General features: G+C 45.4%; 1 protein-coding gene across 1 annotated transcript in view; it reads right to left on the reverse strand.

Moving 5' to 3' along the window:
• The window catches only part of LOC137369250 (A disintegrin and metalloproteinase with thrombospondin motifs 19-like), a 593,631-nt gene that overhangs the window by 144,909 nt on the left and 422,629 nt on the right, over positions 1 to 26,093 (reverse strand). The window contains exons 16-17 of the mRNA XM_068030172.1: positions 25,223 to 25,303; positions 12,115 to 12,272 (exon numbers count right to left, since the gene is read on the reverse strand). Of these exons, the coding sequence (XP_067886273.1) occupies positions 12,115 to 12,272; positions 25,223 to 25,303 (239 nt within the window). The remainder of the gene's footprint in view (positions 1 to 12,114; positions 12,273 to 25,222; positions 25,304 to 26,093) is intronic.

A 26,093-nucleotide genomic window follows, 5' to 3' on the forward strand; every position in this document is an offset into this window, starting at 1 on the left:
AGGTGTGGCCTCACCAACACCCTGTACAGTTGTAACAAGACTTCCCTATTTTTAAACTCTAACCCCCTAGCAATTAAGGCCAAAATTCCATTTGCCTTCCTAAATGCTCTGCATGCTAACCTTTTGTGTTTCATGCACAAGAACACCCAGATCCCTCTGGACTGCAGTATTTTGTCGTCTATCCCATCTAAATTATAATCTGCCTTTTTATTCTTCCTACCAAAGTGGATTACCTCACATTTTCCCACATTGAACACCATCTGCCAAGTTTTTGCCCACTTACTTAACCTATCTATATCACTTTGCAGATTCTTTGTGTCCTCAGCACAACATGCCTTCCCACCTATTTTTGTATCATCAGCAAATTTGGATACACTACACTCTGTCCCTTCCTCTAAGTCATTAATGTAGATAGCAAATAGCTGAAACCCTAGGACCGATCCTTGTGGCACCCCACTAGTTAGGCTTTCCAACCTGAAAAAGATCCATTGATCCTTATTCTCTGCCTTCTGTGTGTTAGCCAGTCCTCAATCCATGCCAACACATTACCCCTAATACCCTGAGCTCTTATTTTGTGCAATAACCTTTTATGTGCCACCTTATCAAACGCCTTCTGAAAATCCAAATACACTACATCTACTGGTTCCCCTTTATCCACTCTGCTTGTTATATCCTCAAAGAACTCTAACAGATTTGTCAAACATGATTTCCCTTTCATAAAAGCATGTTGACTCTGTTTGATTGCATTATGTTTTTCTAAATGTCCTGTTATTTCTTCCTTAATAATGGACTCTAGCATTTTCCCAATGACTGATGTTAAGCTAACTGGTCTGTAGTTTCCTGCTTTCTGTCTCCCTCCTTTCTTGAATAGGGGGTTTCACATTAGCGGTTTTCCAATCTGCTAGTACCCTACCAGAATCCAGTGAGTTTTGGTATATTACGGCCAATGCCTTCACTGTCTTTGCAGCCACTTCTTTTAAAACCCTTGGATGCAGGCCGTCAGGTCCTGGTGACTTGTCTGCCTTTAGTCCCATCAGTTTGTCCAGCACCTTTTCCCTTGTGATAGAGATTGTTACAAGTTCCTCCCTCCCAGTTACACCCTATTCATCTATTATTGTTGGGAGGTTTATACTGTCCTCCACCGTGAAGACCAATACAAAATATTGGTTTAAATTATCTGCTATTTCCCTGTTCTCTGTTATTAATGCCCCAGTCTCATCCTCTAAAAGTCCCACACTTATTTAGCTACTCTCTTCCTTTTAATATACCCGTAGAAGATCTTACTGTTTGTTTCTTTATATTTCTTGCCAATTTACTCTCAAAATCAATTTTCTCCCTCTTTATTAGTTTTTAGTCATCCACTGCTGGTTTCTAAAAAATTCTCAATCCTCTGGCCTACCACTCGTTTTTGCTGCATTGTACGTCTTTGTTTTTGATTTGATACTCTCCTTAACTTCCCTTGTTATCCACGGGTGGTTCATCGTTCTCTTCGAGTCCTTCCTTCTGACTGGAATAAATGTTTGCTGAGTGTTATGAAATATCTGCTTAAAAGTCTGCCACTGCTCATCTACTGACTTCCCCTGTAGTCTATCTTCCCAGCCTTCTTTAGACAACTCTTTCTTCATACCTCTGTAACCGCCCTTGTTTAATTTGAAGACACTGGTTTGAGACTCGAGTTGCTCACCCTCAAACTCAATTTGAAATTCTACCATGTTATGATCGTTTCCCCCTAAAGGATCCTTAACTATGAGATCTCTTATTAATCCAACCTCATTACACAATACCAAATCTAAAATAGCCTGTTCCCTGGTAGGTTCTGCAACGTATTGCTCTAAATAACAATCCCTGAGACATTCTACAAATTCGTCTTCCATGCTACCCTTGCCAATTTGATTTGTTCAGTCTATATGCAGATTAAAATCACCCATGATAATTGCAGTGCCCTTATTGCACACCTCCATTATTTCCTGATTAATATCATGTCCTACAGAGAGGCAACTCTTCAGGTGCCTATAGATCACTCCCACCCATGATTTCTTTCTCTTGCTATTCCTTATTTCCACCCAAACTGATTCTACTTCACGATCTATTACACCTACATCATTACTCACAACTGCACTGATCCCGTCCTTTAATAACAAAACTACCCCACCTCCTTTTCCTTTCTGCCTATTCTTCCGGAACGTTGAATATCCTTGAACATTAAGATTCCAGTCCTGGTCATCCTGCAACCACGCCTCAGTGATAGCTATCAAATCATATTCATTTATTTCGATCTGTGCCGTCAGCTCATCTATCTTGTTACAAATGCTACGTGCATTCAGATAAAGAGCCTTAAGCTTTGACTTTTTAATCGTTTTTACTTACTCTGGTTCTAATTTCTGCTGTACTCTTGTGCTTGTATTCTCTGTCCCTTCCTGTCACTCTCTGATTAATATATACTCATTCACTATCCTGCAACTCTGCTCTCTCGTTACTTTTTGACTTTTTAAACTTCCTTTCAATTGAACCCTCCCCCCCCACTATTTAGTTTAAATCCTTATCTACAACCCTAGTTATACGATTTGCCAGGACACTGATCCCAGCATGGTTCAAGTGCAGCCCATCCCAACGGAACAGCTCTCTCTTTCCCCAGTACTGATGCCAGTGTCCCATGAATCGGAACCCATTTCTCCCACACCAATCTTTGGGCGACACATTTACCTCTCTAATCTTATTTACCCAATGCCAATTTGCATATGGCTCAGGTAGTAATCCGGAGATTATTACCTTTGTGGTTCTGCTTTTTAATTTGGCCCCGAGCTGCTCATAGTCCCTCAGCAGAACCTCTTTCCTAGTCCTACCTATGTCGTTGGTACCTATGTGGACTACGACAACTGGATCTTTTCCCTCTCACTCCAAGTTCCTCTCCAGCCCAGAAGAGATGTCCTTAATGTTGGCACCAGGTAGGCAACACCGCCTTCAGGACTCTCTATCTTTGCTACAGAGAACAGTATCTACTCCCCTAACTATGCTATCCCCTACTACAACTACATTTCCTTTTTCTCCCCCACATGAATGGCACTCTGAACCACGGTGCTGTGGTTAGTTCGTTCATGCTCCCTACAATCTGTGCCCTCGTCTACACTGGGAGCAAGAACCTTGTACCTATTGGATAAGGGCACTGGCTGTGTGTCATCCAAAGATAAATTCTGGATCCCCATACCTGCCTCACTCGCAGTCACACCCTCCTGTCCCTGACCACTGGTCGAATTCAAGGTAGTTAATCGAAGGGGTGTGACTGTCTCCTGAAACAAAGTGTCCCGTTAACTTTCCCCCTCCCTGATGTGTCGCAGTGTCTGCAGCTCACACTCCAGCTCATCAACTCTGAGATGAAGTTCCTCGAGCAGCCAACACTTGCTGCAGATGTGGTCACCATGGATCGCACCGGCGCCCACCAGCTCCCACATACTACAGCTGCAACACATCGCCTGCCCAGCCATCTCTGTTTAATTAATTCATTTGGATCTCAGTATTTTTTTAAAAAAGAACTATTTAAATGCACTCTTAATCTGTAATGACGTTGCATGATTTAAATCAATTGGCCAAAACTACAAAAAAAACACAAGAGACATGGAAGAAAGAAATACCCACCAATCACTTACCAGCTCTCCTGTGATGTCACACTTTGATTTTTGCTAGTCAAGCAGGTCCACAGAACAGAATAGAACAGAACGCTCTCACTGCCGCTGCTCTCGCTGCTGCTTCTGGTCTCGGGCCTCGGCACCTTTTATCTCCTGGCTCCTCTCACCTGTTCCCGCTCTCACTTCCGCTGCTCTCGTTGCTGCTTCTGGTCTCGGGCTTCGGCTCCTTTTATCTCCCGGCTCCCGCTCTCACTGCTGCTGCTTTCGTCGCTGCTTCTGGTCTCGGACCTCGGCTCCTTTTATCTTCCAGCTCCTCTTGTCTGTTCCCACTCTCACTGATGCATATTGTTAGGAAGAATGAGGAGAAGCACTATAAACTAAAGGGTACAATTTTAAAGTGGGTGCAGGAACAGACAGACACGTGGGTGTACATACAAATCTTTGAAGGTGACAGAACAAGTTGAGATGACTGTTAAGAAAGCATATGGGAACCTTGCCTTTATATAGAGAGGCAGATTGTACAAAGGAAGTTATGTTAAACCTTTATAAATCACTTGTCAGGCTCCAGCTGGAGTATTGCGTTCAATTCTAGATACCAAACATTAAGAAGGATGTCAAGACCTTAAAAAGAGTGTAAGAGAGCATCACTAGAATGATACCAGAGGTGCGGGACTTCAGTTACATGGAAAGACCAGAGAAGCTGGGGTAGTTCTCAATAGAGCAGAGAAAATTAAAAGGAGATTTAATGGAGGTATCCAAAATCGTGAAGGGTTTTGATAGAGTAGACATGGAGGAACTGTTTCCACTGGCAGACGGGTCAATAACCAGAGGACTCAGATTTAAGGTAATTGGCAAAAGAACTAGAGGTGATATGAGGAGAATTGTTTTCACCATCTGGAATGCTCTACCTGAAAGGGCGGCAGAAGGAGATTGAATAATAACTTTCAAAATGGAATTGGATAAATACTTAAATAGGAAAACTTTGCAGGACCATGGGAAAAGGGCATGGGAATGGGACGAACTGGATAGCTCTTTTAAAGAGCCAGCACAGACACGATGGCCTGAATGGTCTCCTTTTGTGCTGTACCATTCTATGATAATTCTCTTTTTTTGCTGTCAGTGGTCCAACGTGTATCAAAACACATTACCATGCTTAACCAAGCTACTGAGAAATCCATCCAGATAGAATTTGTGCACACTTTCTCCTCCTAGGGACAAATCTACTTACTCAACTTTAGAGAACTGAGGCACAGGTTGGCACAAGCAAAGCTTTAGGGATCCTAAAATTTATGCAGAAGTACTGCTTGAGTTTAACCAGCTAAAACCGCATAACTTGCCAACACAGGTGCAAGTAAAGTTCCCTCCACTTGCCCAACTAAGAACACCCCATCCATTAAGGCAGGGTTATTTTGGAGCTGATTACAGAAGAATCCCAGTCCCTCCCTAATGATAGTTCTAACCCTCCATATTCCTCTAATGAGCCAGGATGGTTAGTCAGTCATCAACAGTGTACTGGAGTATTGTAAAAATGCCTGGCTCAGCTTTAAATTACTAAGCCTGTGACAGGGCTCCAATCTTCTATTGCCAAGTGTGCCAACTTAATCCCCAAGAGACCTTACTTACCTCCCTGCCAAAAAAGAGGAAAAAAAATGTTAGTCAGACACCTGGCAAGTGTGGGCATGAGTCTTTGCTATGTAAACAGCAGATACAAGGAAACTCAATGGTGGAAAGGTGAACAGACACCATCCTCCTCACTGTAGCATGGACATAAATCCATTGAAAAGTGGCTCCACAACTTGGAAGCACACAGCTTTAGATGCAACACTTGCCTTTTTGCAACCCAATCATGGCAGACGCAGAACTCTGAATACAGAGGGATGGCACAGTGGCGCAGTGGTTAGCACCGCAGCCTCACAGCTCCAGGGACCCGGGTTCGATTCTGGGTACTGCCTGTGCGGAGTTTGCAAGTTCTCCCTGTGACCGCGTGGGTTTTCCCCGGGTGCTCCGGTTTCCTCCCACAGCCAAAGACTTGCAGGTGATAGGTAAATTGCCCCTAGTGTAGGTAGATGGTAGGGAATATGGGATTACTGTAGGGTTAGTATAAATGGGTGGTTGTTGGTCGGCACAGACTCCGTGGGCTGAAGGGCCTGTTTCAGTGCTGCATCTCTAAGTAAGTAAACTAAGTAAATATATTCAATCTGTAGCTATTGCAGCTGTCATGCCAAACTTCATAGCTTCTCAATCAGCTATATGATTGACTTTAGCATGGATCTACAGAGGATAGCTTGTAATGTACCAGATATCTTGGTATTCTACATGTCCAAATGCAGGGCTGTGCACCAGGCTCACTCATCAGCAGCTATGTGATACAGTTCCTGATGTGAGGAGATTTGCGTAAGGGATATACTTGCCGTTAGGCTGATTGTCCTTCCATGATGCTGAGTGAAAGATCAGTGCAGATTTCAATCATTTTTCATTTTAACCATGACTCTACCCTACAATGTGGTCTTGGACCTTGGTCTCGCACATTAACCAAAGAGAGCCCTTCTGTTGCATGTCTAAATATCCTGAAACTGTTTGGACAAATACCCAATATGGCATAAGGTTAACTTGCTGTCACAGAAAAAAGATGTTAAGAGAGACAAAAGTGCCTTTCACCCCTCCTCAGAGCAACCTGAAGGACAGGAACCAGAAAAACCCTTAAGTACTGATAAGAATTATCCACTACGATCAATATTCTTTGTATCTCCCAATCAATTCCTTTGCGATTACCTCTTGAGCTGTGCAAAGACATAATACTGGTTTGTGGGCACGCACTACCACATTGATTAGTTAGCCCATTGTTCAAGGTGGTAAGTAGAGCACATTAGATTCTCAAAAACACATCATCTATGAAAAGGAGTGCTTTAATTCTTTCAGGTATGCCTGGAACAGACACTCTGAGATTATTCCTTATGATACCATCCAACACATCACTGAATTTCAATTTTAATATTTCAATAAAATCAGTCCTTGAATTTTTATTTCTGTAAAGAGAACAAATCCTGTCCCTTCCTAATTTCTGACAAAGACATTAGGCTGGCATTTTTCTGCAGGGGTGAGAAACAGAAGTCAGGACCATTCCTGGGTCGTGAACCTGCCCCCCGAGTGAAACAACAATCAGCCCAGAGATCTATAGTGGGGAGGGAGGAACCCCTTAATTGGACTGGAGACAGGTTTGGCAGCCAATTAGCAGCGGCGGGGGCAGGAACAGGAGCAGGACTACTCAAAGGCGGGCCTGATTTACCACGGTAGCCGTTATTATGGCTCCCGTTTGAGTGCTGTTACTTCAGACTGGAAGAGCAGAGAAGATTGGTATTCAAGAATGTCACAGGACAGCCAGAGGCCTGGAACCCGGGGAGAGGCAGGGCAGCCCCTTGATTCTCTGAGGTGGACCTGGAGGGCCGGCTGGAGGCTGTGAGGGAGTGAAGGGAGGTTCTCTTCCTGGAGGGTGGCAGTAAGATGCCACCCACCCAACAAAGCAAGCATGGAGGGACACAGCAGAAGTGTGGAGCAAAGAAGCTGGATCCAGTATCGAAAGAGGTTCAATGACACGAAAGGCTCTGGCAAAGTGAGTACAACCCTCAACCTTCAGGACAGGCCTCCGGGTATTCACCCTCCAGCAAGCAGACCACCTCAGGAGCCTCAGGGCGCTCGCTGCTCCTGAACATGGGAGGGCCCTTACTGGTCCCTCAGAATGGCTCAGAGCCTGCCAGCACTGAAACATGCAGCCTCTAATGAATTGGAGCAGCTGGCATTGGCCATAGAGGACAGCAGTGCCTTATCTCGCTCTCCTTTGTCCATGCAGGAGAAACGTGCTCACAATGCCTGAGAGAGGGCCCAGACTGGTGGATAGGTTGGCTACCTTCAAGTCATCACACCCATGGAGGAGGTAGCAATGAAAATAGGCAGGATTCCAGATCATGAGGAAATCGGCCATGGCAAGAATGGACACTCATAGTGATTGGAGAGGGCAATGCCTAAGAGCGAGCCTTGCACTCCACCTCATCTGACAGCATACTGAACATTGAGCTGCATTGGGAAACCTCAGCACTGCAGAGGCTTCTGCTCTCCAAAGCGAGCTCTCATGATCCCTTCTTGCGTCTCCCACAGGTGCAGCTGTTGAGCCAAGGAGACCAACTCTTTTACCATCACTGGGCCAACAGCAGTAGCAGAGATCCGAAGAAGTAGGGATTGAAAACTCTCACCCAAACTAATAGTTCATTTTGACCTGCGAATTACAAGAGAACAAATTGATGACTCACTCAAAAGGTTGTTATGCTTAATGGGTTTCTGCTTTATTTAAAATGATTACAGAAAATGGTGACAGATTTGAAAGGTTGAGAAAGTAGAAGAGAAAAGAAAGTAATAATAAAAAACAGCTGCTTTGTTACTTTACTTCCAAGGCCTAGTGTTCATAAATTCAAAATACCAGTGTCGCTTACTTGCTTGTATTACCTCTGTTGTTTTTCCTGCCAGAATTTGTTTTCATCTCTTGACTCGGCAAGTCCAGCAGGTTTATCTTAGAAAGACTGAAATTTGCACAAGAGATTTTGTTTTCAGCCCAGTTTGTTTTGTTGCAGGGAATGACGGAGAATGGCCAATATGACCAAACTTTTTGCTGTGAATTCATTTTAAAAAGGGGTTTCTTTTGTCCTACACATCTTAAAAGTGCAATGTCGACCAACTCAGATACAGTCACCTCAGTGGGTCCTCGCATGCTGTTAGATTGGATGGCACTGGGTGAGGAGCATGGCACTAGTGAGCAGGAGGAATTGAGACAGTTAGAGGCAGCTGTGGGCAATCCCCCTTGGAGAATGGAGAACCAGACATGACCCTGATCAGCTGGGCACAGATGCAGGGCCTCAGGAGTCACAAGAAAGGAGGCTCTGCCTAAACCAGCAGCAGCAGAGGTGCTCCCTCATGTTGGAGTCCCCTGAGGCAGTGCAGGGTCATGGGCAGAGAATGGAGGAGTCCATCCAGCTCATTTCCACCAACATGGCTCAAGCTTTTGAGTGCATCAGCTCTTACATTGATAGAGTGGCTAACCTCATGAAGAGCCATATGCAACAGCACTTGGAGTGCATGCAGGAATGGCACACTGACGTGCACAGGATGCATAACACACTATGTAGCATGGACAGGTTAGTGGCGCTGGTGATGCAGGGATGTTTGGAGGGTCTGCCAGTTGTGCCCAGCTAGTGCTTCCTTCCAGCCAACCTGAGCACCTGTAAATGTCACTGGAAAGGATGAGGGTGCCACCCTTCACGCAGTGCAATTATCATCTTCAGCCTTCTTAGCCCCTCTGACAGAGGGAGCATCATTGCAGTAGGGCTCAGTAATGGACGCTGCCCCTACAATGATTCAGGTGCAGCTGCCTGAGATGCCCCCATGGGCACCTCCATGATGAGGACAACCGCCACATGCATCTCAGCCACAAGCCAAGACAAGTGAGCAGGCTGCCTCCACCTCCTCCAAGGCCACAAGGAGAGCACAGTATAGAAGAGGCCGAGTGCAGAGGCCACCCCATCAGGCAGAGCACTAATTGGGTCACTGGGATGTCTTCTTTCTGTAACTGTGCACTATTTTCCTTTATGAGCACCATGTAAATAATGATACCTGAAGCCAGACATGTGAGCCTCCTTTTATTAATGGTGGGACAAGAAAAGAGTTATTGAAGTGGTGAGGGAGAGCAAGGCTTCGTTAACATTGACAGGGCAACCTCTGGGCAGATGTGCATCCTTCACTTACAGTAAGAGATTACATGTTCCAGGCTGCGTCTTCAATGGAATTGTTAGCACAGGCATCTCAGAGTGAGTTCCATACCATGTTATTCATTCTGGGTCAGAGGGACTCAGTAGAAACATTCCTGAATCAGATGATCCCTGACATTCATGGCATCTAGATGAGATCTTCGTGTTTGGTGCTGGGCCTGGCCACCTCCCTGTGCAGCCGGGGCACCTTGGTGTTTTGCATCTTCCTCCTCCACCTCCTCTTCCCAATCCTGCTCCTCCTCTTCCTCCAATGAGCTGTGTCCTTCCAGGGCCTCAACTTCCTCAAGGTCTACACCGCTCCAGAGGGCCATGTTATGGAGAATGCAGCAGACCACCACAATGAGCGAGACCCTTGCAGGTATGCATTGCAGTTCACAACTCCTCAGATACTGAAGCAGTCCGTGCCCACATGCAGCAACACCTGGACAACATTCAGGCTTGGGCTGATAAGTGGCAAATAACATTCATGCCACACAAGTGCCAGGCAATGACAATCTCCAATAACAGAGAATCTAACCATCTTCCCTTGACATTCAACTGCATTAATATTGCTGAATCCCCGACTATCAACATGCTGGGCTTTACCATTGACCAGAAACTGAACTGGAGCAGCCACATAAATACTATGGGAACAGAGCAGATCAGAGATGGGGAATTCTGCAGCAAGCAACCCAACTCCCGACTCACCAAAGCCTTTTCAAGGCGCAAGTTAGGAGTGTGATGGAATATTCTCCACTTGCCTGGATGGGTGCAGCTCCAACAACTCAGGAAGCTTGACAGCATCCAGGACAAAGCAGCCCACTCGATCAGCACCCCATTTACCACCTTCAACATTCACTGCCTCCACCACCGATGCACAGTGGCAGCAGTGTGTACCATATACAAGATGCATGGCAGCAAATCACCACGCCTCCTCCAACAGCACCTTCCAAACCTGCGACCTCTTCCACGTAGAAAAGCAGACACATGGGAACACCACCACCTGCAAGCTCCCCTCCAAGTCACACACCATCCTGACTTGGAAATATATCACCATTCCTTCACTGTTGTTGGATCAAAATCCTGGAACTCCTTCCCTAACAGCACTGTGGGTGTACCTGCATCAGATGGACTGCAGAGGTTCAAGAAGGTGGCTCACCACCACCTTCGCAAGGGCAATTAGGGATGGGCAACAAATGCTGGCCTAGCCAGCGCCACCCACATCCCATGAAAGAATAAAACATACCCAACCAGTCCAGGCACTGGAACCACATCTTCAGAAGCCCGATAGCCTACTCAATGGTGGTCCTGGTGAGCAGTTGGCTTTGGTTGTATTGCCTCTGTGCCTCTGTCCAGGGCTCTCGTACAGAGGCGAATAGCCATCTCTTCAAGGGAGATCCCTTGCCTCCTAGAATCCATCTATGGAGCTTGGGGCTGAAGTGAAGATCTGACACAGCCTGGATTGCCGGAGGAGGAAGGAGTGATGGCAGCTTCCAGAAAACCACACGTGAAGGAAGTTCTTGCTGTGGTCACAGACCAACTGAATGTTAAGGGAGTGGAAGCCCTTCCTGTCGACGAATCTGAGTGGCCGGTCACTCTGCGCCTCGATGGCCACAAGGGTGCAATTGATGATGCCCTGCTCCTGGGGGAATCCAATGATGGTGGCAAAACCCAATGCCCTCCGTGCCTGCGAGGCTGTGTCTGTCTGGAATTGAATATGCTGTCCAGTGCTGGAAAGTAGGGCATCAGTGACCTGTGAGATGTAGTGGTGCGCAGCCGTTTTTGAGATACTGTTAAGGTCCACAGCTGATCCTCGGAAGGAGCAAGAAGCGAAGATGTTCAAGATCACAGTGGCTTTGATAGCTATTGGCAGGGCATGGGGACCAGTGCTGCAAGATGTGAGCTCTTCCACGAGGGCACAAATGTCTGTGACCATCTGCCTAGAGAGCTGCAGTCTCTTGCAGCACTGGGTCTCAGTCATCTCCAGGCAGTTCTGTCTTCGCAGGTAGATCCTATGCTGAGGGTATGGTGTCTGCTGCCTTCCTGCCACTCATCCCTCTCCCCTGCCATCCTGATGCGAGGGACTCTGCCCTTTCTGCGGAGGGTGTTGCTCCTCATCACTACTAGGCCCAAAATCTGAGCCCCCATTCCCAGCTGCAGGTTTCCTTGTGCTCAGGTAGCCCCACAATTGTGTTCGGCAGCCTTGTCCCCTTCTCTTATGCCCCCACGATGCCAGGAGGGTGATGATCCCCTGCACTACCAGAGCACTTTCTGCCCACACTCCCCAGCACCTGAGCTGAGCCAAAGGCACCTGTCCCCCAATGAGAGAGTTCCCCATTGTGCCATTCACCCTTTTATGGGGCCCAGATAATTCCCTGAGGGGGCCATAACTGACTCCCCACTGTGTGTCCACCTCCATTCAGCTGGTTTAGCCCAGACAGTGAGTGCAGCCCTTGCACCTCCATGAGAATCACAACATCCCCTTAATGAGCACTTTAACCATCTTAATTGGTCTTTGTAATGGATCGGGCAGGGTTGCAGAGTCGCCCTTCCCCAGCCCTGATGAAACTGGCCAGCGCTGGTATTTTTGACCCCTCCCCCTGCCTGTGGCTCCGTTCCTGCCCCCAGCAGGACCTGAAAATTCAGCCCCCAATTGTAAAAAATGGAATATAAAAAGTTAAAACTTTCTAAGGCCATACCAGTAAATGTAGAGGAGATGTGGTTGGACCTTTGGCAGAAATCTTTTCCCAGAATCCTCTTCTAACATAATGGACCGTAGTTCCAGCAATGTTAAATGCTCCTGGATGTTCGATCTTCCAGTCGCTGTTAATGGAATGTTTGCTGGCATCTCGGAGAGCTACAAGAAGTATTAACATTTTAGAAGATAAACATTTAATAACAGACTGAAAGGATGGAAGCACTAAGAATAACTGAAGTGTGGTCTGACTTGATTACCATAAAAGCACAGATTTGTTAATATTGGTAAAGCAAATAATTTGTGATGTGATCAGACAGGTTCTTCCAAGCAGCAACATTAATGGGAAGGCAGATAGGAACTTTTTTCCTTTCTTGTCTTCTTTACATTTCTGGCTTGAAAACAATATATGATTTCAGGTTGAAGTCAATGGGAAGAAAAACTGGGCAGGTGTAAAATGGGCTGTTGACTCGCTATCACCCATTTTACACTGCCGCACAAAGTCAAGATCTACCCTCAAGTGTTTTTTCTAATTATAAGACAGTTCGTTAACTGCTACTTATAAATACACATACAATGGTAAGACACTATTAACATCCAAAATTTAGACAAAATTGTCAAGTTAAATGTCTTTCCAAACCACTTTACTTCCTGCATTATGCTAAATAACATTACGAGTATGGTTGACCTTCAAGTTTGAATCATTGAGTATTAAACTGATTCAGATTTATCTTTTGGGGGAAATACACTTTCTAAAAGATTGAATAAAATGAGATTAAATGGTCCTTTCTTTAAGAAAAAGGTATATTTCCCACTTTTTGCTTTGTTGACTTCTTGTGTTTACAGTTAAATAATTTTTAAAAAAGCAATTGATGTGCAGTGGCTATGTCAGATTCCAATCACAGGGGAGGCGGTGGCGTAGTGGTATTGTCACTGGACTAGTAACCCAGGGTATTGATCTGGGGATATGGGTTCAAATCCCACCACAGCAGAAGGTGGAATTTGAATTCAATTAATAAGTCTGGAATTTTAAAAAAAGCTAGTCTAATGATGCCATGAAACCACTGTCGATTGTTGTAAAAACCCATCTGGTTCACTAATGTCCTTTACCTGTCTGGCTGTCCTTACCTGGTCTGGCCTACATGTGATTCCAGACCCACAACAATGTGGTTGACTCTTACATGCCCTCTGAAATGGCCTAACAAGCCACTCAGTTAGGGCAATTAGGGATGGGCAATAATTGCTGGCCTGGCCAGCGACACCCACATCCCATGAATGAATTAAAAAAAAATTGAAAATGTTTTAGTTTCTTGTACAGCCTGTGAAGAGGGGCTATGCATGTGAGGTGTCCATTTATTTGGCAGGCAATGAGGACTACAACTCTGAGGAAACTGTTTCCTCAACCTAAGGAGGTACCTTTGTGTGTGTTCCCCCTTTTCAGTGTCCATAGACCATCACTTTTCTTAATGAAAAAAAATCACATTTCTAAGGTCCAAAGAAAGTGGGGGGGGGGTGGGGGTGGGGGGAAGCTGAATTTTTCAGGCCCCTGAAGACGGGAAGAGAGGCAGGGTGCCCAACAATACTGGTGCTGACGTTCCCAGAGCCGGCAATATTCCCCAGCCAGCGCAGAGGGAGGGTGGGACAGGAATTTGGTTCTCCTCCCATTTGAGCCCAATTAAAGCAGTTTAAACGCCTGTTAAAAGTTTGACAAGGTTGGATAATGGAATTTTTAAAGGGGCACACGGGTTACACGCGTCTTCTGAAACAGATCAGCTGAAGGGAGGCGGGTAAAGTGTGGGGAGCCAGTCATGGCTGCCACACAGCATAACCCCAGCCCCATAACAGGGTCAGCAGAAACATAGATACATAGAAAATAGGAGCAAGAGTCGGCCATTCGGCCCTTTGGGTCTGCTCTGCCATTCAAAAAAGATCATGGCTGATCGTCTAATTCAGTACCCTGTTTCCGCTTTCTCCCCCTATCCCTTGATCCCTTTGGCATTAAGAAATGCGGCACAGTGGCGCAGTGGTTAGCACCGCAGCCTCACAGCTCCAGCGACCTGGGTTCAATTCCGGGTACTGCCTGTGTGGAGTTTGCAAGTTCTCCCTGTGTCTGCGTGGGTTTCCTCCGGGTGCTCCGGTTTCCTCCCACATGCCAAAGACTTGCAGGTTGATAGGTAAATTGGCCATTATAAATTGCCCCTAGTATAGGTAGGTGGTAGGGAAATATAGGGACAGGTGGGGATGTGGTAGGAATATAGAATTAGTGTAGGATTAGTATAAATGGGTGAATGATGTTCGGCACGGACTCGGTGGGCCGAAGGGCCTGTTTCAGTGCTGTATCTCTAAACTAAATATAGCTATCGCCTCCTTGAATATATTTAATGACTTGGCCTCCACTTTTTTTTTTGTCACCTTTCTTGCCACATTTGCCACCCTCCAATCTGTAGGAACTGCTCCAGAGTCTATCGAATTTTGGAAGATGACCACCAATGCATCCACTATTTCCAGGGCCACTTCCTTTAGTACTTTGGGATACAGATTATCAGGCCCTGGGGATCTGTCAGCCTTTAACCCCATTAATTTCCCTAGCATTGTTGTTTTACTAATACTGATTTCCTTCAGTTCCTCCCTCTCATTCGATCCTTGGTTCCTTAACATTTCTGGGAGGTTATTTGTGTCCTCCTTTGTGAAGATAGAACCAAAGTATGTGCAAAGGGGGACTCAGCACTTAAGAAGGGGGTGCCCTTGGCACTGCACAGGTGGCAGGGAGAAAGGGCACTTAGTGCCTGGGCATGAATGGGGTCAGCACCCCCTGGCATCGAAGGGGCAGAACAGCAGGGAGAAAGTCTGCCAAGCACAATTGGGCACAACTGTCAGATTTTGGGCCTAGTGATTATGGGAAACACCGTCTATAGGAAGGGTGGAACCTCAAGCAACAGGAGGGCATGGGAGAGAAAAGAGGGACAGAAGGACACAGAGGCCCTACCTTCAATAAAGGATCTACCACTGAAAATGGTGCTACTTGGAGATAACCGAGAACCAGTGCTGCAGGACACTGTGTCTCTCCAGGCAGAAGGTCACACACATCTGTGACCTCGTTGCTGAAAACCTCATACGTCGCAGCACTGGTCACGATGTCCTGCTAATGGCCGTAGACGTCTTCGCTTCTGGCTCCTTCCAAGGATCTGCTGTGGACCTTAGTGGTATCTCAGAAACAGCAGCACAAGGTAGATGGTTGTGGTTGATGGAGGTCAATCATCTCAGTCCCAGGGTAATGTTCTAGGCCCAACCATCTTCAGCTGCTTCATCAATGACCTTCCTTCAATCATAAGGTCAGAAGTGAGGATGTTCACTGATGATTGCACAATGTTCAGCACTATTTGCGATGCCTCAGATACTGAAGCAGCCCATGTCCATATGCAGCAAGACCTGGACAACATCCAGGCTTGGGCTGATAAGTGGCAAGTAACATTTGCACCACACAAGTGCCAGGCAATGACCATCTCAAACAAGAGAGAGAATCTAATCATCTCCCCTTGACATTCAATGGAATTACCATTGCTGAATTCCCCACTATCAACATCTTGGAGTCACCATTGACCAGAAACTGAACTGGACCAGCCACATAAATACTGTGGCTACAAGAGCAGGACAGAGGCGAGGAATTCTGCAGCGAGTAACTCACCTCCTGTCTCCCCAATGCCTGTCCACCATCTACAAGGCACAAATCAGGAGTGTGATGGAATACTCTCCACATGCCTGGATGAGTACAGCTCCAACAACACTCAAGAAGCTTGACAATATTCAGGACAAATCAAGCCACTTGATTGGCACCCCATCTACCACCTTCAACATGCACTCACTCCACACAGATGCACAGTTGCAGCAGTGTGTACCATCTACAAGATGCACTGCAGCAACTCACCAAGACTCCTTGACAGCACCTTTCAAACCAGCAACCTCTTCCACCTAGAAGGACAAGCGCAGCAAATGCAGGGGAACACGACCACCTGCAAATTTCCCTCCAAGCCACACACCATCCTGACTTGGAACTATATCACCGTTCCTTCACTGTTGCTGGGTCAAAATCCTGGAACTCCCTTCCTAACAGCACTGTTGGTGCACCTACACCCCAGGGACTGCAGCGGTTCAAGAAGGCAGCTCAACACCACATTCTCAAGGGCAACAAATGCTGGCCGAGCAAGCAATGCCCATATCCCCCGAACTAATAAAAAAATGCACCACTGCATCTCGCAGGTCAATGATGCTCTATTTGCCAGAGCTGGATAATACATTAACCTCACAAAATTTAAGAAGTATTTAGATGAGCACTTGAAACGCCATAGCATTCAGGGCTACGGGCCAAGTGCTGGAAAATGGGATTAGATTGTATGGGTGCTTGATGGTCGGTGTGGGCGCATTGGGCCGAAGGGCCTGTTTCTGTGCTGTAAAACTCTATGACTCTACGACAGATGCAGCCTCACAGTGACAGAGGGCAATAAGTTTCACCACCATTGCTGGATTCCCCCAGTTGCAGGTCATCATCGATTTCACCCATGTGGCTATCAAGGCACCCAGCGACTGGCCAGTGAGATTCATCAACCGGAAGGCCTTCCACTCTTTCCACATTCAACTGGTCTACGAATACAAGGCCTTGTTACATGTATGTGCTCAATTTTCTGGCAGCTGCCATGACTCCTTCATCCTCCGCCAGTCCAGACTGCCTCAGATCTTTACTCCAAACCTCAAAGTGTGTGGACGGATCCTAGGAACAAGGGATATCTCTTGAAGAGATAGTTACTGACCCCATGATAGAAGCACAGAGATGATACAACTGATGCCACCTGCTCACTAGAACAACCACTGAGCAGGCCATTGGGCTTCTGAGGATGTGATTCTGGTACCTGGACTGGTTGGGTGGCACCCTCCATTACCCTTCTGTTAGGGTCTTGGTCAATGTGATGGTCTGCTGCATCCTCCATAACATGGCCCTCCAGAGATGTGCGAACCATAAGGACAATGAGGCCCTGGAAGTAGGCAGCTCATCGGGGGAAGAACAGGAGCAGGAAGTGAGAGAGGGAGACAGACAGGTACTTCTTTAACCATCATTGCGGGTTCCACATGGTGTGTTGCCTCCCTGGTGCCAGGGTAAAGGACATCATGAAGAGGGTGCAGAATATTCTTTGGGGGAAAGGAGTGAGCCAGAAGTTGTGGTACATGTGGGACCAGTGACATAGAGAGAGCAGGTATCAGGTCCTACGATCAGATTTTCAGGAGCTAGTGAGGAAGTTAAAAATTAGGACCTCAAATGTAGTAATCTCTGGATTACTGCCAGCGCCAAGCACTAGTGAGAGTAGAAAGAGCAAGCTAGGGAGGATCAATGCATGGCTTGAGACATGGTGCAGGAGGGAGGGCTTCAGATTCTTGGGCCATTGGGACCAGTTCTGGAGGAGTAGGCACCTATTCAAAAGGACTGGGACCAATATCCTTGTGGGGAGGGTCACTAGTGTAGTTGGGGAGGGCTTACACTAAATTGGCAGGGGGATGGACACCAACTAATAAAAGCAGAAAAGAGGAATAAGGTGCATAAAGAAGTGAGAGTGTTGGATAGTACTAGAGAAGGAAGGAGTATCATATTAGGTAGGAAGGACTATGAGGAATACAATGACAGGTTTACAATGCATGTATGTAAAAGCACAAAGTCTGGTGAATAAAGTTGGTGAGCTACAAGCACAAATAGCTGTGTGGGAATATGATGTAGTGGCAATGACAGAAACATGGCTTAAAAATGGTGAGGAGTGGGTGCTTAATATTCAAGGCTATAAAGTGTTCAGAAAAGATAGAAAAGGAAGGGAGGACAGGTGGCAGTACTGCTTAGGGAAGACATTGTGGTGTTGGAAAGGGAGGATGTCTTTGAGGGGGCAAAGACAGAATCCATTTGGTTAGAGTTGAGAAGCAAAAAGGGGATGACCATGCTACCGGTGGTGGCATATGCTGGTGGAGGGTGGGTATTCTATAGGCCTCCAAATCGTGGAATAGTGTTTGCGGAGAAAATCTGCAGGGAAATCACAGACCTGTGCAAGATCTATGAAGTGGTGATACTGGGGGCCGTTAATTACCCATATATTGATTGGGATAATGTTAGAGTAAAGGTAAGGAGGGGGAGGAATTTCTGAAATGTGTTCAGGAGAACTTCCTTGACCAGTATGCTGTCAGCCCAACTAAGAAGGAGGCTTTGCTGGACCGGGCAGCACAGTGGTGCAGTGGTTAGCACCGCAGCCTCACAGCTCCAGGGACCCGGGTTCGATTCTGGGTACTGCCTGTGCGGAGTTTGCAAATTCTCCCTGTGACCACATGGGTTTTCGCCGGGTGCTCCAGTTTCCTTCCACTGCCAAAGACTTGCAGGTGATAGGTAAATCGGCCATTGTAAATTGCTCTTAGTGTAGGTAGGTGGTAGGGAATATGGGATTACTGTAGGGTTAGTATAAATGGGTGGTTGTTGGTCGGCACAGACTCGGTGGGCCGAAGGGCATGTTTCAGTGCTGTATCTCTAAATAAAAATAAAATAAAAAAATAAATAAATGAGGTGGGCCAAGTGGACCAGATGTCTATGGAGAAACACACGGGTGACAGTGATCATTGTATCATAAGGTTTAGATTAGTAATGGAGAAGAGCAATGAACAATCTAAAGTAAAACTTTTAAATTGGAAGAGGGCTAACTTCAATGGGATGAGAGGGGATCTATCCAGGGTAAAATGGAATCAAAGATTGACAGGAAAAGCTGCAACAGAACAATGGGTTACTTTAAGCAAGAGACGCTTCAGGTACAGGCTAGGTACATTCCAATGACAGCGAAAGGTAAGGGAATCAATAACAGGGCTCCTTGGATGACGAGTAAGATAGAGGTTAAGATGAAACAAAAAAAGAGGGTGTATGCTACATGTCAGGTGAATTCTTTAAGTGCGAACCAGGCCTTATACAATAAGTTGCGAGAGGAGGTGAAGAAGAAAATAAGACTGGCAGAGACAGAATATGCGAATTGAATGACAGTTAACATAAAAGGGAACACAAAAATCTTCGATCGGCATGTAAATAGTAAGTGGGTAGTAAGAGGTAGGGTGGGGCTTATTCTGAACAAAGAGCATGGTATATGCTTAGAAGCAAAGGGCAAGGCTAGAATACTTAATGAGTACTTTGTATCGGTGTTTACTAAGGAAGAGGATGCAGACAAAATATTGGTAGAAGCGGAGATGGTAGAGGTAATGGATGGGGTGAAAATTGGTAGGAAGGATGTATTGGAAAGGCTGACTGTGCTTAAAGTGGATAAGTTGCCTGTTCTGGATGGCTTGCATCCCAGGTTGTTCAAGGAATTGGGAGTGGAGACAGAGGAAGGGCATGCCATAATCTTCTAATCTTCCTTAGATACGGGCAAGGTGTCAGAGAATTGGAGAGTGACAAGCCATCCAGACCAGGCCTTCTTGCTCTCAGATGGTGGCTTCCTTTGGCCACCCTCTGGGAAAAGGATCTCCATCCTTTCCTTCACTACTTCCAACATCAGATTCAGGTCTGCATCGATCAAGTGAGGGGCAGCCCTGCCCTGGGTGCTATTCCTCCGGCCCTCTCGCGTCATCTCACCTCAACTTGGATCAGAGGAAGGCTTTGGCACAATGCACAGATCTCATCCTCAGGACAGCTAGCAGCCTCAGTGATGGCTTGCCATGGGAAGTCTAAATGAGTCCCACACTTAGATTTTTTTTTTAGATTAGAGATACAGCACTGAAACAGGCCCTTCGGCCCACCGAGTCTGTGCCGAACATCAACCACCCATTTATACTAATCCTACACTAATCCCATATTCCTACCAAACATCCCCACCTGTCCCTATATTTCCCTACCACCTACCTATACTAGTGACAATTTATAATGGCCAATTTACCTACCAACCTGCAAGTCTTTTGGCTTGTGGGAGGAAACCGGAGCACCCAGAGAAAACCCACGCAGACACAGGGAGAACTTGCAAACTCCGCACAGGCAGTACCCAGAATCGAACCCGGGTCCCTGGAGCTGTGAGGCTGCGGTGCTAACCACTGTGCCGCCCACCTCCATTCCCGCCCCCACTGGCTATAATTGGGCAGGAAACCCGTCTCCATACCAATTAAGGGCTTTCCCAAGTGAAATTCGGGATTTTCATCAGTTTCCCCAGATGGGGGTTTCTGACCTGAAAACAGACCTGGCTCCTGTTTCCTGTCTCTGTGGCAAAAATTGAGCCTGGGGTGTCTGATAAATGCAGTAGTAATGAGTGTACAGGACATCAAGTTTACAGCACATTGCAAAAGCCTGGCTGCAGTTACAATATTTATATCAAAAGAAAATTAAATGCAGAGTCTTTGTGGTTTTGCCAGATGATTGATTGACACTGTAGGTAAATGGTTTCTATTTGATTCATCTCACTTTGTCAAACCAATGATCCTGATTCTGAGAGTGTACATTCGGGATACCCGTACACCTTCTCATGCTGACACTTCAGCAGCTGAGCCTTACATGAGATCATCACTATCTGATTGCAAAATTTGCACCTCTACTAAATTTAAGTATGCATTTCCAGATTATATTTACTGATTATAAGTATGCAAGAAGTCATGTTATCTTGTGCCAGCTCCAGTTTAGAGTACTGTGCTCCATGTAAAACTCTCCACAAGAACTGTACACATTTAATTACATCCATTTCAATCAAAGCCTCACTTTACTGTCTCCCATGAAGCAAAAACCATGCAGCCTCAATAAAGATTTGTAATGTTACTGAAAGTAATGACAGAATGTCAAGTCTCCTCAGTTAATGCAGTTGGCTCCCTTTTTTCATTTGATCCAAATTTCTGGATGTAATTAAAAAGAGGTTCCTGACAAGTATATGTTCATCTGAGTATTGGTAACACCAGGAAGAAACTGCAAGCAATAAAAAATGACATGCAGACGTTTGTAGATAAAGATCTGTACAACAGTTGACTCATAACCTCTCCATTACCTAACAGGGAAGTTTAAAATATCTGGATCTAACTTCAAAAACAATATGTGGAGATGGTACAATAATAATATATCAACAAGCTTAAAGGCTGCCTTACTGTTAAAATGACTTTGTTTTTGCTCATTTGAGCAAATAAACTATTATGAAACGGACAGGTTGCGAACCCCCTTTGGGATTGCATACTTCAACTGAAATTTGAACAAGATACTGTTTAAGAGACTGACAACCAAATGGCAAATTGTTGCCTCTCCTACAGTCTGATGCTAATTCCTTTATAAAATTGTATAAATGTGATTGCAAGGTAAGAATAAATGGTTTCAACAAAATATCTAATCCAACACAAGAAGTGACGTAACTTAACTTCCTGTGAAAGATTACTGGTATCACCATGACTTCCACAAAAAAGTTAGGTACCAAGAATCTGATTCCCAAATTCTGCAGAAGAATTTTAACATTTGTGTTTGGAGTTTTGGCATAATTAAAATTATACCAGCATTAATAAAGTCACATTGATGCTGAAACACTCAACAGAACAGCATCTTGTCGTTATATAGCATCTTTTATGTAATAAAACGTCCCAAGGCTCCTCACAGCGGCATTATAAAACAAAACACTGAGCCACATAAGGAGACAATAGGGCAGATGACCAAAAGAGGTCAAAGAGGTAGGTTTTAAGGAGTGTCTTAAAGGAGGAACGTGAGGCAGAGTGGTTTTGGGAGGGAATTCCAGAATTTGGGGCCTTGGCAGCTGAAGGTGACTAAAATCAGAGATGCACAAGAAGCCAGAATTAGAGGAGCACAGATATCTTGGAGGGCTGTGGGGCTGAAGGAGATTACGGAAATAGGGAGGGGAGAGGCCATGGAGGGATTTGAAAACAAGAATGAGAATTTTAAAATCGAGATGTTGCTTAACCAGGAGCCAATGTAGGTCAATGAGCACAGAGGTGAATTCACCAAATGGTGAATTGTTGCCTCTCCTTCAGTCTGATGCTTATTCATTTATAAAATTGTATAAATGTGATTGCAAGGTAAGAATAAATGGTTTCAACAAAATATCTAATCCAACACAAGAAATGACGTAACAACTTCCTGTGACAGGATTTGGTGCGAGTAAGGACACCGGCAGCAGAGTTTTGGATGATCTCAAGTTTACGGAGGGCAGAACATGGGAGGCCAGTCAGGTGAGCATTAGAATAGTCAAGCCTAAGGATAACAAATGTAGCAGATGAATAGAGGCAGGGGCGGAGACAGGTGATGTTACAGAACTGGAAATAGGCATTCTTAGTGAAGGCGGAGATATGTGGTTCGAAGTTCACCTCAGGATCAAGTATGACATCAAGTTTGTGTAGAGCCTTGTTCAACATCAGACAGCTACCAGGGAGAGGGATGGAGTTGGCGGATAGGGAGAGGATTTTATGGTGGGCACTGAAGACAATGGCTTCAGTCTTCCCGATATTAAATTGCAGGAAATTTCTGCTCATCCAGGACCGGATATCGGACAAGCAGTCTGACACTTTAGAAACAGTAGATGGGTCGAGAGAGGTGATGGTAAGGTAGAGCTGGGTGTCATCACTGTAAATGTGAAAACTGACGTGTTTTCAGATGTTGTCGCTAAGGGGCAGTATGGAGATGAAAAATAGGAAGCGTCCAAGAATAGATCCTTGGGGGAACACAATAGATGGGAGCAAAGAACCATAGAAAAATTATATCCCAGAAGGAGACCGTTCAACCCGTTGTGTCTGTGCTGGCCGAAAAAATACTAGCTGCACAATCTAATCCCACCTTCCAGCACCTGATCCATAGCCTTGCAGGTTACAGCACTTCAGGTGCATGTCCAGATACCTTTTAACAGAATTGAGGGTTTCTGCCTCCACCACTGTTCCTGGCAGTGAATTCCAGACACCCACCACCCTCTGGGTGAAAAAGTTTTTCCTCATGTCCCCTCTAATCCTTCTACCAATCACCTTAAACCTGTGCCCCCTGGTAACTGACCTCTCTGCTCGGGGAAACTGGTCCTTCCTGTCTATCCAGGCCCCTCATAATTTTGTACACCTCAATGAAGTCACCCCTCAGCCTCCTCTGTTCTAAGGAAAACAACCCTAGCCTATCCAATCTTTCCTCATAGCTGCAACATTCTTGTAAGTCTCCTCTGTACTCTTTCCAGAGCAATTATGTCCTTTCTGTAATGTGGTGACCAGAACTGTATGTAATAATCCAGCTGTGGCCTAACCAGCGTTTTATACAGTTCCAGCATTACATCCCCGCTTTTGTATTCTATACCTCGGCCAATAAAGGAAAGCATTCCATATGCCTTCTTCACCACGCTATCTATCTGTCCTGCCACCTCATGGACCTGTGGACATGCACTCCAAGGTCTCTCAATTCTTCGACCCCTCTCAATATCCTCCCATTTATTGTGTATTCCCTCGCTTTATTTGCCCTCTCCAAATGCATTACCTCACACTTCTCTGGATTGAATTCCATTTGCCACTTTTCCGCCCACTCAATCAAACCACTGACATCATTCTGGAGTCTATGGCTATCCTCTTCACTATCAACTAAATGGCCAATTTTTGTGTCATCTGCAAATTTCCCAATCATGCCTCCCACAATTAAGACCAAAATCATTAATATCTACCACAAACAGCAAGGGCCGAGCCCTGTGGAACACCACTGGAAACAGCTTTCCATTCGCAAAAACATCTGTCGACTACTACCCTTTGTTTCCTGTCCCTGGGCCAATTCTGGACTCAACCTGCCACATTCCCCTGTATGCCATTCATTTTACTGACCAGTCTGCCATGCGGGACCTTGTCAAATGCCTTACTTAAATCCATGTATACCACATCCACTGCTCTACCCTCATCAATCCTCCTTGTTACTTCCTCAAAAAACTCAATTAAGTTAGTAAGACATGACCTTCCCTTAACAAATCCATGTTGACTATCCCTCTAGGTGGCAGTTTATCCTGTCCCTCAGAATTGATTCTAACAATTTACCCATCACCGAGGTCAGACTGACTGGCCTATAATTATTTGGCCTGTCTCACACCCTTTTTAAACAATGGCACAACGTTCGCAGACCTCCAATCGTCTGGTACCTTTCCTGTATCTAGTAAGGATTTGAAGATGACCCTGGCTTCCTTTAACAACCTGGGATGCAATCCATCGGCACTGGCGATTTATCCACTTTCAAGGATGCCAGAACCTCTAGCACTTCCTCTCTCCTCGTGCTTATCGTTTCTAATATTTCACACTCCTCCTCTTTAACTACAACGTCTGTATCAACTACCTCCTTTGTGAAGACAGAGACAAAAAAAAACTCATTTAGAACCCTGCCCACATCTTATGCGTCCACGCATAAGTTCCTTTGTACATCTCTGATAGGCTCTACCCTTTCCTTAGTTATCCTCTTGCTCTTAATGTACCGATAAAAGATTATTTATTTATTTATTTAGAGATACAGCACTGAAACAGGCCCTTTGGCCCACCGAGTCTGTGCTGACCATTAACCACCCATTTATACTAATCCTACACTCATCCCATATTCCTACCACATCCCCACCTGTCCCTATATTCTCCTACCACCTACCTATACTAGGGGCAATTTATAATGGCCAATCTACCTATCAACCTGCAAGTCTTTTTGGTGGTGGGAGGAAACCGGAGCACCTGGCGAAAACCCACGCAGACACAGGGAGAACTTGCAAACTCCACACAGGCAGTACCCAGAATTGAACCCGGGTCGCTGGAGCTGTGAGGCTGCGGTGCTAACCACTGCGCCACTGTGCCGCCTATAAACATCTTCGGGTTTTATTCGAACAATGTAATTGTATTACCTTAGAGTTATTGAAGATAGAGTGAAGGGAAGTCTAGGGTAATTAGTTTATTCTTTACATGATCCCTCAAAGTACTCCCTTTGGAACTGCACCCAAATTGAGTTGCGACTTTTGGGAGAGGGAGGGTGAGAAGAGACAACTAGCAAAAACAGACATTGAGTGAATACTTTAAAATAATGTACTTCTCCTGGACTTCCCTTCCTTTTAAAAGAGAAAATGTATACTGGTAAGCTCCAGACAACAATGAATTACCAAGGTAACTGTGTGCTGGTTTTTCTTCAACAACTCTAATCCTCCTTGCTCCTGCAGGTATAACCAGAGCTTCCACATAGCCTGTAAACAAAAAATACAAACATAATGAATCTTTTTGATATATATCAATAAACTTAATGTGCGTATGGGGGCATAATTTCAAAGTTTGCAGATGACACAAACCTTGGCTAGGTGGTAAACAGTCAGGAGGATAGCAGCAGATTTCAGAAGGACATAGATAGACTAGTGAAATGCAGAGACACATGACAGATGAAATTTAATGCACAGAAGTAAGGAATTAAAGAACAATAGAGGAGCTACTACGCTGCTGCATATATATTATAGGCCACAAATCGCAGGAAGAAGACAGAGGAGCAAATTTGTAGACAAAGAACTTTACAGCAGTGATAATGGGGGACTTCAATTATCCTAATACAGACTGGGATAGTAACAGGGTAAAGGGGGGAAGAATTCCTGAAATGTGTACAAGAGAACTTTCTTGAACAGTATGCTTTCAGTCCAATGAGGCAGGAAGCAGTGTTGGATCGAGTTCTGGGGAATGAAGTGGGACAACTGGAGCATGTTCCAGCCTATGGTTTCTCTGACCCCTGGGTATCACTGCATTTTTTTACATATTGAGCAGATGAGAGCATTCGCTGGTTTGTGGGGCATATAAGGCTGCTATACAGTATTCGTATCAGTTGCATAACCCAAAGATATATTTGGTTAAAATCCCAGAAATATATCAGTACCCTCCCTCACTAGTAATAATAAGTATGATTCTGGAGATCCTTCTTCCTTCTTTGGCCTCCTTATCTCGAGAGACAATGGTTAAGCGCCTGGAGGTGGTCAGTGGTATGTGGAGCAGCGC

The sequence above is a fragment of the Heterodontus francisci genome, chromosome 4, assembly GCF_036365525.1.
Source record: "Heterodontus francisci isolate sHetFra1 chromosome 4, sHetFra1.hap1, whole genome shotgun sequence".
In the NCBI taxonomy this organism is placed as follows: domain Eukaryota; kingdom Metazoa; phylum Chordata; class Chondrichthyes; order Heterodontiformes; family Heterodontidae; genus Heterodontus; species Heterodontus francisci.